The 16,652-nt window shown below is 47.2% G+C and overlaps 1 protein-coding gene across 1 annotated transcript in view; it reads right to left on the bottom strand.

Annotated features, from left to right (window-relative positions):
* The window catches only part of GFM1 (G elongation factor mitochondrial 1), a 572,440-nt gene that overhangs the window by 179,018 nt on the left and 376,770 nt on the right, over positions 1-16,652 (bottom strand). The window contains exon 14 of the mRNA XM_069618451.1: positions 1,962-2,124. Coding sequence (XP_069474552.1) covers positions 1,962-2,124 — 163 coding nt within the window. The remainder of the gene's footprint in view (positions 1-1,961; positions 2,125-16,652) is intronic.

Raw genomic sequence — 16,652 nt, 5'->3', positions numbered from 1 at the left:
GTGTGGTGCTCATTTATCGACCTCGGAAGGATGAAAGGCTGAGTTTGGCCCCGCCGGGATTCGAACCTGCGTTAACAGGCTCTGCACGGGTGTCAAAGCGAGCGCTCTACTCGCTGTGCCACTTGACCGGCTTACTGTCTTGCCAGAGCACGGAACTGCAGACTAGCCAGACCCAATGTATTTATTTATTTTTAGCTTGTTAGGTGCTTATACAGGAAGTACATACTGTTTCAAAGCGTCCACAGGGAAACAGGGAGGGTTCAAGGAGATGTGATATAATTAAAATACATAATACAAATATTAAATACAGTGGAGGGGTGGGAGAGGACCAACCTACTATGCCTTGTAAATGTTTAGAATGTGCAAGTGCAAAAGGGGAGGGGGCATGGGATATGTGCTGGGGTGCTCAAAGGAGAGCACCAAATGAAGTGCAATGAAAGATGAGTGTGAGCCTCCAGAAGATAGCAGAATGCCAACAGTGACCTCTGCACCAGACCCCCTGTTACGGAACGGACACTGAAAGTAAGTGGGCCCAGCAGATTCAGAAACCTAAGGGGTGGTTTCTGAAGCAATCGGAATGCAGCGGATCAGTTTACACACCTCGATCTACCCCCTCCGTCCATTCAGGTTAACAGGCTCAAACTCCAAATTGGTGGAGTTCTAACCAAGGATCCGCCTAGGGCTCCCATAAATTGGTGGGATTAGGAGAGGACACCTACAGAATTTTGCTTGCTGTTTTCTATACTTCTTTGAACACTTTACATCTCCAGGTTGGCTTTGCCAGCAATTGTTCTGCTTCTTTAAAGACTCCCAACTCCCTACAAAGGGCTAACTTTACTTTTGGATTTGTCAGCCCCATCTTCTTTAGTAGGGAAGGGCTTTTTAAGTGCTAGAGTCTTAATTTATAAGGCAGGTGTATTAGTGATTTAAACTTTTTTTACGATTACGTACCTGATTCTAACATGTTTTCATACCTGACCTTACTGCATTACTGAGGCGGTAATGCCCGAGGTGGCCGGCAGACCCTGTAGGTAACAGCACGCTGCTCATGTTAAAGGCCGAGCGCAGCAATGGTCCCTTAGCCAGGGTTGGCGTGCCATTACCGAAAGGGTTGGCACGCCACTGAGGGGCATATCGCTATTAGCACCCATGTAGTTCCCTACACGGGTGCTAATGGTGTTTTTTTACTTTTGTTTTTTTAAATAATAAACAGCACAGCGGTGCACACTGCTACTGTCAGCAGAAGTCTGTTTTCAGTTGACAGCAGCAGTACACAGCGCAGAGCTGTGAAACAAAGGTACGTTCATTTTTTACACCATTAGCACCATGTGCGATATGACCACACCAGGGTGTTTATTGTTTCTTTGACATAGTTCTAAGATCTTGTTTGTTACATCCCATTTGTTTTATTTTGTAAACATGGTAATTGGAAATCTAATAAAAAAAGAATTGAAAAAGTAACCGCTCAAGCACGAAGAAAGTGCTAAGGATCAGGCTAAGGAACCATTAGTATTCTGCAAACAGAGGAAGGGTATCTCACAAATGAAGAAGACAATCCAGGAAAGTAACACATTCAATTATCAACTGTCTATAGATACAAATTAAATGAAAACAAGGTGAGCAGCATATGTGCAACATTTAGTTTTCAAATGACCATGCTTAGATGGAGATTGCAAGCAATGGTAACAAGGAGGCAAAAACAGCAGCAAGAAAGATAAGAATTGGCACATTTCTAAGCAGAATTTGCACTTCTTTATTATGTTAGATGCACTATAACCAACAAGTCATAAGTGTATCCTTACAATTACTCTCATGCTTACGTATACTGCACTATTATTGCAGAATTAGAATTATAACTAGATTGTCATTCTCTGCTCAGCTTTTCACAGTATCCCGGGCTTTCCCAGGCACTGGCTTTCAATTCATTATCAGTACACATCAAAGCCACACTGTTTCCTTACCTTTTCAACAGCTGGTACAAACTGCTTAGGTATGTTAGTTCCAACAGTTCTGTCTTCAAACTCCACCTTGGTTGAGCTCTCCGGTTCCAGAGGTTCGAGCACACCAATAACTTTGCCATATTGACCTGACCCACCAGACTGCCTCTTGTGAGTGAATTCAAATCTGTAACGTTAACAATGGCATTATCATTATTTCATTAGGTTGACAATATCATCAGCCTGCAAATATATGTTGCTGCTCTTAAACCAACTTTTGGCTTTCTTTACCAAAGGGTGTTAAAGACATGTCAAATTGTGAGCATAGATGAAAGAAGACTGCACGCCAATTTGTTCAATGTGAGGATTACTTATCATGCCAAATAGCTCAGTCCTCGGATTTATAGGCACAGAATGTTTCCTATTGTAGACACACGGAATGGCAAGGTATAGCATTACTATGGATGCAGCTGTAGGTTTGAGGTGTTTAATGTTGCTCTAGTGGCATATAGTGTCCACCCTGTGTTTTAAAGCACAGACCCAAACACTACAGCCAAACAAATTTGATTAAAAGTACCTGTGCTATGTGCATGGCTAAAAATCTTAATACAATCACTAAATATAACGCTAAATGGCACTATTTCACATGTTATCTCAACTGTTTCAATGCAACCGCTCATGGCTCCTGAAGAAACACTCCCATGCTTACTTTACTAATTGAATGATTATATCTATATAAAAATGCTTGTTTTTAATTATCACTGTAATAGAAGAATCAGTTATATGCAATAATCTGTTATACCCACCCCTTCAACCTCACTCCCTTCTGTATCTGGTATGTTAGCTGTATGTTTCCCTGTTTTGTCTCCCCATCTCTCCACTCATATTTCCATATCAGTTACTCATTGCAGAGATGTATTATATTAATCCAGGTTTAATCAGCACTATCTACAATTTCTAATCCTTACTTGTACAATTTAATGCATCAAATTTTCTATATCTTCAATATGGTTATATCCTCTTTGGTTTAAAATGGTTATCTCTGTTCATTCTTGATGTTTACCAGATCTACTCAAAGTCTGTAATCTGCTAACACATGTAACAATATCTGTATCTTGAATAATAAAAAAAAAAAAAATTAAAAAAAAAAGTACCTGTGCTCAGATTCATAGGCAAACCTGTCATTTTAATTTGGTGATGATCCCAGACCAGTAACTGCCCCCTAGCCTGAGGAAATGGCCCGAGGGAAGTGAGGGCCATTACCTACGGCTTTACCGCTAGTTCTGCCCACCCGAGGTTAGTATCAAGTTACCACCCTGGCCAAACACTGCACTGCCGATAGCTTCTAGAAATATACACTTTTTTATGGGGAAACATCTTCATACCAGAAAAACAAGCCCAAAGCAAGATGCCTCATGGAAAAAAGTGATCTAAAACTAGCCCCTTTTCCATTTCCTTAGATGGCACAACAGGCGAGAGGTGCTGCAATGGGCACAATGGACTGAAAAGGTAATAACGCTTTCTTTTGTTTAAAATGTACAAATAGATGTTGCAAGGGGGGGCGTGGCTAGCTGGCCATGTAGGAGACTGGGGAACTCCGGAGCTCCTGTCGATCTGGAATATATCCTGCCAAAACCTGCCTTCCCTGCGGCAAAATCCTGGCCCCAAACACAGGATGATGGATGGGAAGACAAGCGGCACGTAACGCGAGCATCATTGACTTCAAGGGCAGATTATTGAGGAAGATATTCTAAGTCCCCTTCTCGGCAGACTTGGGGAGCGCCACTCAAAATGGCCGCTGTGCCCCAGGACAATGGCTCTAGGATAGAGGCGCAGCGGTGAGGAAGCAGGGGCACCCTGCGGTCACTGATTACATACCCGACGTCAATGAAAACTCCTGTAAGTAGACTGTGCAGTGTTGCTGCGGCAGTGCGAAAGTAAGAGTGCTAGCGGGCGCCTGCGACAGCGTTGTGCCCGGAACGTCCCTGGATGAGGAGGGGGGATGAAGACAGGCGGGTCGAGGCGAGGGCGGCGGAAGCTGCCGACCCTCCCCTGCAGTTGGAGCTTCGGGGCGTGCAGGGCCCGTGGTCGTTGCCGGGACTCTGCTGCATACGTCCCCGCAATTAGGATGCGCGGTGTCCAGGAGGCTTGCTGCCTTGCCCGGTAGGGCGCGCGGACACCGAGGGCTGCGGAGAGGAGGAGCAGCGTGGGCTGCCTGCGTGACACGGGAGCCGGGGCCCCAGAGTGAGGCTTGGTGCGGAGCCCAGAGAAGATCCCCCCCCCCCCCTGCTGGGAGTGGGGGGTGATCTAAAGTGCCTGGTGTGCGGCTCTGGGCGCCCCTGCAGCGTGGGCACCCACGGGTTCATCTGAAGAAGAACTGATACTCCTGGATTATCATTATTGGAGCCACATAAGGGTCGAGCGCAGTAAAGCTCTGTTCCACAAAGGAGCACCCTGCCCCCACAGGAGGTGGCTACGACAAGTCAAGACAAACAGGCCGGAGGATGCTAGTGCACTAGCCACGAACACGCAGGAGTCAAGACTGCAAGGCCCATCAGTTTGTGAGAGCTGAGAAGCCACAGGAGTATGAGAGACCACATGGTGATTGGAACTGCCGCACTGAAGCACGTCGGGGGGGCACAATCCAGGCCAGCCGAGCCGGAACCAGTGGACAGTTTTCCTGGGCCTTATACAGATCAGAGCCCCCCCATGCAGACACGCTAGGGTGAGGTCCAAACAATCAGTTCACATGAGAACCGTATAGGATTGTCCCACAAAGTAATACTGCTGGAGCGTATAGCAATTGAAAAAGATCTCTGCCCTGGGAGCGGGCTACCTGGCCGCCCATGCTCACTAAGCTAAGCCCCTGAGGGTGGCATCGCACTGCAACGCCCGAAGCAAGCAGCCTGCTTGCCCAGCAGAGAGCTAGACATGGCGATTAAGCTCACCAAAACCAAAGGGAAACAGCCCACGATGGAAGATTACACCAAGAACCCGCAGCCTGCAGAGGGTGCTAGAAGCAAGGACAGCAGCGCCCAGCAAGCAGTCTCCCCAGCAAGGGAAGACAGGCATTTCCTGGAGGCTATCGCGGACCTGAAAGCTTCATGGGAGACTAAATGGAAGCCGCCATGACTACATTGAAGGTGGCGCTGGAATCAAAAATAGACGCAGTGCAAATAGATTTGAACCTCCTTCGACAAGATGTAAGGTTGATTGCGGATCGCACAGGAGAACTGGAAAAGGGAGTGGAGGCCAACACTGCGGCTTGTGCTTCACACACTCTGGAGATCCACGCGTTGCAGCAGCAGGTGGGCAACCTGAAGAGCAGAGCTGAGGAGGCGGAGGGAAGAGCGAGAGGGAACAACATACGCATCGTGGGGCTTCCCGAAGGAGAGGAGGGAGCAAACCCCACAGAGTACGTGAAATCTTTGCTCCTGCAAGAGATCGAAGGGGGCACACTGTCTCAGGGATTTGCGGTGGAGAGGGCACACAGAGCCCTGGCAAGGAGACCCCCCCCCGCAACCCCTCTCCCGAGACCCATCATTGCCAAAATATTAAACTACCGCGACAGGGAACGCATACTGGAATACTTCCGCAAGAGAGGCACAATCGAGAGGGAATCCGCCTCAATAACAGCATACCTTGACTACACTCTTAGGTACAACGAAGGAGACTAAATTTTGGTGCAGTTAAGAGGAGGCTACGGGACTCGGGCCACAAGTACATGCCGATGTACCCAGCGAGACTGAAGATTTTTCACAAGAACAGAACACTGTTTTTCGACACTCCAGAGGACGCGTTGGACCGGCTTGATGCACAAAACTGCCCGGAAGGAAGGGAAGATCAGGAAGGAAGCAGCGTGGAGAAATGATGTAGTGATCCAATGAGCGAAGTGCTGTGTAAAGATGCGGCAATGGGACTTGATTATAGTTGTGCTAAATAATGGGAAGGCAGAGTATGATGATGCATGACCGGGAGCAGAAGAGCACCCGACCTCACACCCCCCTTAGATAGGTTAGTCCGGTTGCCAGTAGTGTGGTAACCTCCCACTGGGTGTCCGGTACCGGAGTAGCTGGACGGAACCAAATGCGGGATCGCCTGAGATCCAGGGATGGAGCTGGGCAATTGTTGGGGTTGGGGAGGGAGGGGGGAGGGAAGGGAGTTGGGGCGTGTGTTGGGGTAGTGGTTAGAGAACGAGCATGTACCCACGCGCCTCTGCGCGGAATCCAAGATGAGCATCCCCGAGCCGAGAACCCTGGAGAGAGAGAGAGAAAAAAGAGGACAGACCGAATGGGGGGTGGGTAACCTTAGAGTAGTAATCTGGAACATCAGGGGGCTCAATACTTATCTGAAGAGAAATAAAGTGATGATGTACTTGAGGAGGCAAAACATAGATGTAGCCCTGTTGCAAGAGACCCACCTCACGAAAGAGAAACAGGAGCTAATTAAGAAAAAATGGAAGGGCACTACTGTGGGTGCCACTTACTCAGCATATGCCAGGGGTGTGATTATATGGGTGGCACCTCAGGTGCCTCTTCAGATATTACAGACAGTGGCAGAGCCTGATAGGAGGATGGTGGCACTTCGGGGACTACTGGAAAACAGGGAAATAAGCATCATAAATACATACGTTCCTAATCAGGATAGTGTGTCATACTACAAATCACTGTATAGGAAGATTAGCCCCCTCGTAAACAAGCTGGTCATTTGGGATGGATTTTAACTGCACACTAGACCCCACACTAGATAGATCGAACCTGAAATTTGATAGGTCGCACACCCGCAGTGAGAGCACTACGGGCCCTCCTGAGGGATTTTGGGCTCGAAGACACGTGGAGGCAGCAGCACCCGACAGCGAGACACTACTCCCACTATGCCCCACACAATCAAAGTTTGGATTACATGTTCACCACCCCCGGAGTATCTAGGGTGGTGGTGGGTTCAGAATACAAGCCAGAATTCTGTCGGATCACTCCCCCATGGTCCTGGAGTGGAGACATCAGCCCCCAAGAGCCAGAGTTCCCACATGGAGACTCAGAGCTGAGGCCCATTTCGGGAGGACTTTCGGGAGGAGATAATTAACTATTTTGAACTTAACATGGGAAGTGTGGAATCGGGAGGGACCCTGTGGGAGGCCTTGAAGGTGGTAATCAGAGTGGCGGCCATTGCCAAATCTAAAGGGCTCCAAAGAGACAGAGCGGAAGTTGCAGGATATCGAAAAGAGATTGGAAACAATAATGGAGAAGGAGGGGACCTTGCAGGAACACTCTGAAGGGACGAGCCAGCTGCAATTAGCGGGAGGAGAGCTATGGAACAGGCTCAGTAACTTAAATTGTAAGAAATATATTGAACAGCAACATGCGGGTGGGGACAAACCAGGGAGGCTGCTAGCGTGGCTATATAAAAACGAGAAAACGAGGCCCGTGATTAGGGAGGTAATGAGGGAGGCGGGACAGATCAGTAATACCCAAGAAACGGTGAACGAGAGATTCCTCAAATTTTACAAACACATCTACGTAGATGTGGGGGAGGACATGGAAAGAGAATCTCTCGAGGTTTTAGAGGACATAGGATTGCCCCAACTCAGAAGATAGAGAGAACTTAGAAGCCCTGATCACGCTGGAGGAACTAGAGGCAGTGGTGATGCATCCACCCACGTGCAAAGCCCCTGGCATGGATGGGCTCCCCAGTGAGTTTTATAAAACATACAGACAAGAGATCCTACCCCCACTGTTTGCCATGTTGAAGGAGGCATTTGAGATTGGAAGACTGGCGGAGTCCCTGAGAGAGGCGATCATCATCCCCTTCCTGAAGCCAGGCAAGCCCAGCGTGGACTGCGGGTCGTACAGACCACTGTCCATGCTGAACCAAGACAGTAAGGTGCTAACCACAGTACTCGCTGATAGACTTAAACCAATGATAAATAAACTAATACACCCTGACCAAACAGTTCACGTTCCGGGTAGGAGCATATCCGACAACCACAGGAGGCTACATCATATCATAGAGCAGAAAGAGGGCGACCCAGACGAAATGGCAGTAGTCTCACTGGACGCAGTTAAGGCATTTGACTCGGTCCGATGGCCATGGCTGATGGCAGCCTTAAAGGGATTCGGGATGGGACCTCGGTACTTGCGGTGGGTGAGAATGCTTTATAGCTCCCCCATAGCCAGATTCAGAACAGGGAAGATCATATCGGAAAGCTGGCAGCTGGGCAGGGGCACGAGGCAGGGCTGTCCATGGTCACCAATGTTGTATATACTAGCTCTTGGGCCCCTGGACGTCTACCTCAGACAACAGTATGGCGAGATAGGGGTGCGCACCAAAGGGAGACCGCACCTAATATCGCTATACGCAGACGATATGCTTTTATACCTGCGCTACCCGGAAGAGAACCTGCAATATATCTTAGAAGTGATGAACGCTATGCGGCCTTCTCCGGGATTAAGGTCAACCCCAATAAATCAACCATGTTTCCCCTGGGCAGATAAAGAGACACTCCACAAACAAACCTGCCCACCCTGCAAATAGCATGGCAGACCGATACGTTTAGCTACCCGGGGATTAACATCTATCATGCGGTAGCGGCTGAGCACAAACATAATTCAGAGAATGCGGTGGAAGGCCTAAAAAACAGCATGGAATTTTGGGCCAAGCTACCCCTGGCTATGGTGGGGAGGGCGGCCCCACTGAAGATGGTGGTTCTGCCCAGGCTACTGCACTACTTTACAAACATCCCATACAAGGTGCCCAAGAACTTCTTTACTAAACTGCATAGCTTGTGCAGGGGCTTCCTGTGGCATAACACAAGAAACAGAGTGGCCCTGTGGAAGCTTCAGAACGCAAATGATAAAGGGGGTATTAAGTTACCAAACTTTGAGATATACCACTTAGCGGCGCAACTACAATATGTGGCCAGGTGGCTGGCGGAAAACGAGACGGCAGAATCCAGGCTGCTGAAGAGGAAAGTGCCCCTTATTTTTTACGAGAATGAATATGGCTTCCAAAACCAGAGATGCGAGGGAGAACAGGACTGCTCAGATTGGGGTGGGAGGTATGGCATAAAGTGTGCCGGTCCACGGGGGTCTTGGCCCCGTGCTCCCCGGAGGCGCCACTGGTGGCGCTATGCGGAGCAGATGTCCAACTCAGAAGAATGATCCGAAAATACTGGCAACCTGTGGGCCTAGCCACCCAAGGAGACATCTGGCAGGAGGGAGAGGTTGTAGATTTCCAAACAATAGTGGAGGAGACCGGGGTACAGCTTGGACAGTACATCACTTATAACAGAATTGTCAAAAAAGTGAGAGAAACATGGTCTGAGCTAGAGTTGGCGGAGCTCCCGATTACGGCCATCGAAACAATGTATGACATCTCAGAGGGGGAGGGGGGGCATGAAATATCCAGGATTTACGAATTAGCTATGCTGAAAGTGGGGAAGGAGCTCACCGATCTAAAGCAGGATTGGGAGGAGGAGGCAGGAGAAACCTTGCAAGACGGGCAATGGGAAAGGGCCCTAAAATATCACAAGAAGGTGTCCAGAAATGCCAGGTTACAACAAATCCAACTATATGTCACTCATAGAGCATACATGACCCCCCCCCCCCCGTATGATAGCGAAATTAGGAAACGCAGAGGCACAAAAGTGTGGTGAAGAGAGAGCCGGGATGATCAACATGTTCTGGGCATGCCCGGAGGTTGGGAAATTTTGGGGGGAGGTTAAACTCAAGCTATCCGAGAAGGGGATTAAGTTAGACGTAGAATCCATCTGGGCATGCATGCTAGGGGGATTTACCAGGCCACGTAAATTGAAACATGTATGCAAACTTAAAGACCTAGCATACATCTTGGGCAAGAGGAGAATCGCCGTGAGCTGGAAAGCTGCTCACAGACCTAGAGTGGAGAGGTGGTGGGAGGACCTCCTCAAGTGGGCAGATGTGGAGACAATGGCATGGTACGAGGTGGCCAGTCAAGGAGAGGGAGAGGAAGTAGGACCACTGATGGAATGGAGACAAATGATAGCCTCGCTACATGGGTGCACCCGTAGTGACCCCAGTGACGAGGACCTGCTTGAGAACCTCAAGGAAGACTTACCCTGAGCAACTCTTAACGGAGGTACAAAGAGTAGTGCGCAAGTTTTCTTTTTGGGGAGGGAGGGGGGGAAGACATTATAGAAGATGAACAGGTAATGCATATTGTGAAACACATGTAACTGGAAATGTCGGGAATGTTGTTATATGTTGTGTGTGGAATTAATAAATAAAAAAAAGTTTAAAAATAAATAAATAAATGTTGCAAGTGGACTGAAGGCGGCTAGGGAGGGTGGGCAGTGGTAGTAAGAGGTAGTAAGAGGAAGGAGCCGGTGTAGCCAGTTATGTGAATGCTAGGAATGGGGATTGCAGCTGCAGTTTTACCAGCAATCCATGGATTTCCATTTCCTGGCACACTAAACAAAGATGATACCCATTGTATGTGAGTAATGTGTTTCCGTTAACTATGGTCTGGCATTTGAGACAAACTTTCGCAAAAGGTACTTATGAATTAGTTATAGCTACTGTCCTATGTCATTTTAGCAATCTGTTTCAAGCATGTAGGCATCCCCACTCTGGGAAGAATTGCAAAGAGGGGCTTGAAAATAGGTTACATTTTCACTTGCCCTATCATGGGTGAGATAAACGCCTCAGTGTAACAGACTTTGGAATAGGACATAGAGTTAAAATGGAGGACTAAAAAATGCTTGCCATTAGGTTGGGCGACTCCAAACATTAGTTGATCGAGCATCCAAGGTGCTATAAGTCTTCAAAGGTTCCTTCGATTAGAAAATATGGCTACAGGAATAATTTGCTACACCAAATGCTCAAACACAACCTATGTGAAACAATGCTTGCACTTGAAGTGAAATTCACACGTTGTCCCACCATATCGATCATAATGGCAAGTAAACACTACTGCAAACTGACATTGTAAGCAATGTCCAGAAGAACAAAACCAGATGGGTTTTTATTTTAAAAAATACACTGTCGAGTATTCAGGAACATTTACTGTTATGGTTAAACCAGTACTATTTGCGATCACGCTGACACTGGTTGGAACACACTATATTATCTTTATTTATTTTACTGTTATCCTATGTACTGCACTTTTCCCCTTCCACTGCCCCCTGAAACTTGCGCGATCTCAATGTCACCTGGCCTAGTAGGATCGCTGTCCGTCTTCCCACTGTTTCCCCTCCCTTGCCTTGTCGCCCTTGAAACACTTGTGTATAGGCGCGTTATAAATGCCGTATCATATCACTACCACCTATCAAATTTGAGGATAACGGGCTTTGGTTTTTCAAAGCTTCAAGCGACTGCTTCTGCAGGGACCGGAATGTAGTGGGAAATGTCAAACGCATGCTCTCGCATTGAAAGCATTGCATCCCACCAGATTTCAAATACACACTAACTCAGTTCTCCAGGATGAAACGGGTTGGAAGAAAATCCATGCCAGAGTTTGTGGGGAAATAGGCATGGGGCGTGAACATGACAGCTTTATAGCTGCCATAAAGGTAATACTTAGATAATGCCTGGTAATCCCCATTACTTCTGCTACCACACCTCGCCACTTATGGGATATCTAGTACTTCACACTTTTCTTTCCAAATGTTCCCCTTCTGCCTCTACGTAGCTGTCCCATCTACCAGCTATAGCCATTAAGGACCAATAAGGGACGAGTTTGCCCCCTACACTCGCTCTGCCATACTCCAGAACCCGGAGCCTGTCAAACACCCAGCTGTGAGGGTGGGCAGGATTCGAGTAAGGGGAAGGGAAGAGGAAAGGTAGCTAGAGTAATGGGGATTACCATGCATATTCTATGCCTTACTATGATCCCATCCATAGTTCCCTTCCTTACTTATGACGATATGCCACAAACTGAAACAGTGGCACAGACTTGAAGAAAGAGCAGAAACAAATAGGAACGTACTGCCAACACCCTTTATTGGCGTTCACCCACAAATTCACGGTTCCAAAAACTGATTAACCCACTGGAACCGTTTAGTGCCATACAAATGTTGACAGACAGGCCCAAGTGGCTGCCTCACATATGCAACTCAGTGTGAATATCAAAACCTCTGCCCAAAAGGCAGCAATACCCATTGTGGACCTCCCCGGGAGGAAGGGCACTGCTCCGGTATTCATAACCCTACACGAGCACCACCCTTATCCATCGTTTTAGAGTTGCGATGGCCTGTTTACATCCTTTCCTTTTTCCCTCAATGGTCTGAAAAAGAACATCATATAAACAAAAGGGGTGTGTCTGTGGCAGGTTCAGTAGCACTGCTAAACGCACATTCAAAAGCCAAATAATGTTGAATATCAGACCATAAAACAGAGCCAGAGCTGGGAGAGCAATGTCCTGCTCCAGATGAAAATGAGAGAACATTTCCAGCAGCAACCCCAGGCCTGGATGCAACGTAACTAAGCCATAATTACCAGAAAAATTAATGTCTCCACCAAAAATACCCCTATATCACCCATATTCCTGATCGAGGTAATGGCAACCAAAAATAAAATCTTGAAAAAACAGTTGCCCCATCCTGGAGGTTCCAGACGTTCAAAGTGTGGCTTACACAAGGACTCTCAGGCTAGGTGAAGAGCCCCTAACAATCTTCTTTCATGGGAGGTAAAGCACAATTAATCCCTTAAACAGGTAGGGGCGAGATCATGCCGGATTTTCATACCACCCAAGGCTTCCAAAAGCCTGGATGGCAGACCACTGCACCTTCAAAGGAAGCTACTGCCAACTCTTAGTCAAACACTTTTAAAATGAAACTAGAATCTTTGATGGGGGTGGAGGGGGATGGGGCAATGAAAAGGATGGATGACCCTAGCTACACACTAGGACAGAAAGGGGCACCAGTGATGGGAGTAGGCCCGGCTGGTGGAAGGACACTTGTCTTTCTGTAAAACCATTGCTGCCTCTGACGAGAACCCAAGGCTCACAAGACTCTGTTCTCAATTTCCAAGATGACAGTTGTAAGCAAGATAATCGCATCCTCAACAATTCATAGAAGCTGATGGGAAAAGGGGCTTTAAGAAGAATCATCACTGGAGTCTCAGGCACATCCTTGTGAATTAGCTGCTTGACATGCACTTCTCACCCTGCGTACTTTTGTGTTCAGGAACCCATGAATGTGAACTGCTGATAGAGCCCATAGATGGACATCCACCATACAATAAATCTGTTCTATGTGACAAAAGGACCAAATGCATGTTTTCCCCTCCCACCAATGGTTTATCTAAACTTGTATCACTGTGTTGTCCCCTTTAGGGCTGCCATGCCCTCCAGCAAGCAGGAAAAAGCCAATAGGGCCCTGTGAATGGCTGACAACTCTTTCCAATATGAGGACAATGAGCTCTCCTGATCTGACCACCTGCAATGAGTCATATGATGTCCCAACATGCCCCCCTCCAAGCTTAGGTAACTGGCATCCTTAGCCACAATTTACTGATGTTCTAAACCTATTCAAAATCTCTTCCCAAAGTTCTCACGGACCACCCACCACACTAGCTGGCGTCCCACTTCTTCTATAACCAGAATTTTCCTGTGATAGTCTCTCAACACAAGATACTAGTACTTCATTGCATGATTAACCAGGAGCATCAAATGGAAACGTGCCCAGGGCACTAGCCGCCCCCATGTAGCCCTGTATCCTGAGCCACATCCTCACAGAGACTTGATGCTAGGATAATAGCAGAAATAAAATGAGCACCAAGATAGCCACCCTCTATCTCAGGAGAAACACCCACTCCCAGTCGAGGCTAGAGTAGCAAAGACAAAGTGCATCACCTGGACAGGATCCAGCGCTGTGCTTGAGACGTTGTTCAAAAATCCCAGTTGTGCGATTACTTCACACACTGTTGGTATGCCCTACTACCATCTCTTCTGAGGAACCAAGAATCAACTAGTTGTCCAAATACGAATGTTTCAGGATCTTTTCCTTGTGCAGTGTGAGAAACCTGAAGGTGTACAGTCCCTGGGGATCTGTCATCAAGATGGCCAGGATACGGCCATCACTATTGGACCCAGTTCCTGGGGGTGGACCAGTGAGGGAGGATAACCTGCATTTCCTTGGGGAGTGGAAGACCGATGGCTGAGCCGCAGTATCCCCCTTCTTTCAACACCTTTTCCCCATCCTACCACGTAAGATATTCCAAAACACTGCCCCCCCCTTTACGATACTTTCACTTTCACACAACACGAAAGACAACGGACTAACACCAGAGCCGTTTGCCTGACATGTCCCAATACAAGGGTCAGGCAAAGTCAGGCAATTGACCAGAATCACACACACCTGACGGCCATTTGCCTTCCCCACAGGGATAAACGGTGGCGCAAAAGAGCACATGTTGAGCAAGGCATACAGCACAACGCGAGAGCTAACTCAGCACAGCAGTTCAAGAGGAGGCGAAAGACGGCACATAACGAGAGGGTGACAAGGAGAGAAGCGACCTTGCCCTTTCCGATCAAGGCCCGTGAAACCTCTGCAGATGGAAACATAAGACCGCAAACAATAGCCAGCGTGTGTTGCAGCACGTGTCTTTGGTACATGAAACCCTCCTCCACTGATTATCAAGCGGGGTGGGGGAGGAGACGTTTGTCTCTGTGGTACCAACCTTGACTCCAAAGACGCCCATCGGTTCATCACAGCCGGTGAGTCGAGGGGAGAGTCATTGAGAGACCGAACTGAAGCTGATTTGAACCGTGAAAGAGCTGTTGATAAAAAGGGGGAAATCCAGCAACAGAGAAGTCCGGCACCATGCGGGTGCTCAAGTAAGAAACTCTGGGCGATTAAACAATGGTAGAAAGTTCTGTAATCAGAAGGAAAAGGCGAAGGATGTCAAAGTGGTCAAACGGGGGTCTTGTGAAATCCTCCGTACAGAAGAAAGTCTTTGACCAACAGAAGGATTGTAAAACTAAGGGAAATAAATCCTGCATGGTGAAGTACATGAAGAGTGCGTTGTAAAGGTTGGTAAGCGTGAACCCGGCGGAGGGATGCAACAAGAATGGATGAAGTCCCATGAACAGTGTGCAGAGAGGAATTAACACGGACAAAGGATGTACACAGTGTATTGTTTGAAAAGACATGAGTTCAAAAAGGATTGTAAGACATGGGGAAGTGGATTGTCCCCCCTGGCATTAGGATCCAACCCGGCAGAGGGAGATCCAGGAAGTGGAAAATCATCACCCCATCGTTCATTTGGAAAGGAACTTTTTGTGTGTTTTGTGGACCTCATCAGGCCCTCGAAGTCAAGAGACTTCAATTGAAAAGAGACTTAACCGTCGAAGAACCAGACAGCTGGTACAAAACGGTCGACTTGTGCTGGGAAAGCTTGAGTGTGTGCTGTGTTCGGGAGATCCACCTTGTCCCATGCTCAAAACATGGGGAAGTGAGACCCCTGGCAATCACATCCTAACTTATTATTTGTGAACACTTCTTTCTTTATTGAAAACCTTATCCCACACTCTTTCTGTAATTAACTGTAAGGATTGGCAATAGGTTTTTTAGTATAGGCCTTTTTACTTTGACAAGACGCCACAAGGACGGTCTTATTTTTCATTTGATGGTCAAAGCTTGCTCCCATTTTAGATTTGGTTTAGGTGTTTTCCACCCTGCATTTACAGTGATCTCGCTGAAGCATTTTTATAAGCAATTCCGGAAGAAGTAGGCTTAGAGAAGGGGAGTCCCTTTTTCTTTCTAAAACAAGGATTACTTTACAAAAGAGAAACCTCCACAGAAGGTATGGTAAAAACACAATTGGTAATACCCAAAAGCCACCGAAAGGTTGTACTGGAAATCGTGCATTCCCATCTTACCAGAGGGCATTTAGGACAATCTAAAACATAGGTGCATATTAGCGGAATGTTTTACTGGTCAGGTATCCACACCAATGTAAAAACTTTCATTCAGACACGCAAAATATGTCCAAAGACCAGCACGCACATCCCATTACTTGCCCCTCTGAACCCATTGGCGATCATAGAAAGCCCCTTTTCAAGAATTGGTATGGACACAATTGGACCGCTCGAAACATCCAGATTAGGTAATAAATATGTCCTTGTGATCGTGGACACTTGTAGTCTACTGAAATTGCACCCACACTACTGGACTATTATGTGGGTAAAAGAAAGATGGACACTAATCTCAACTTCCCTTAGCTAAGCAAAAAAAAATTAGATATTTTTACATAATACAGCGTATTTTGCATAACAGTAAGTATTAACTACAATAGAGGCAGCGACATGCTTAACCTGTTAGCCTGCTGGACCAGCAAATATATCTGATACATTTTCCCAAAGTTTGACCATACCATATTACTGCATCACGTAGCAGTTTAACATTTCCTCAACCTAGTGGTACTTGGGGTGACTCTGGTAAACACAGTGTGCCAGGGAGAAACTCTTAAGGGCTTAAACCCACTCTTCCAACTGCGGCAACTCTCATACACAAAATCTAGATGCAGCGTATCTGGTTGGTTACAAACTGATTTTTGAGATTTTACTTTTCGAAACAATTTGGTCTTTCCACTGCCCATGCAGATTGTGGATGATATGGACAGTGGCGGCTCTGCTGGATCTGTAATACTTGGCAGAGTTCCTGTACTACTTTCACCATAAAATGAGTTTGCGGTCACTGTTAATGCTCACTGGATATTTCAGCCATGCTTCAATCAGTAC

This window comes from Ambystoma mexicanum, chromosome 10 (assembly GCF_040938575.1).
Source record: "Ambystoma mexicanum isolate Mex_15411 chromosome 10, UKY_AmexF1_1, whole genome shotgun sequence".
Lineage (NCBI taxonomy): Eukaryota > Metazoa > Chordata > Amphibia > Caudata > Ambystomatidae > Ambystoma > Ambystoma mexicanum.
The sequence above is the reverse complement of the archived record's forward strand: the minus strand, read 5'-3'. Positions and strand labels throughout refer to the sequence as shown.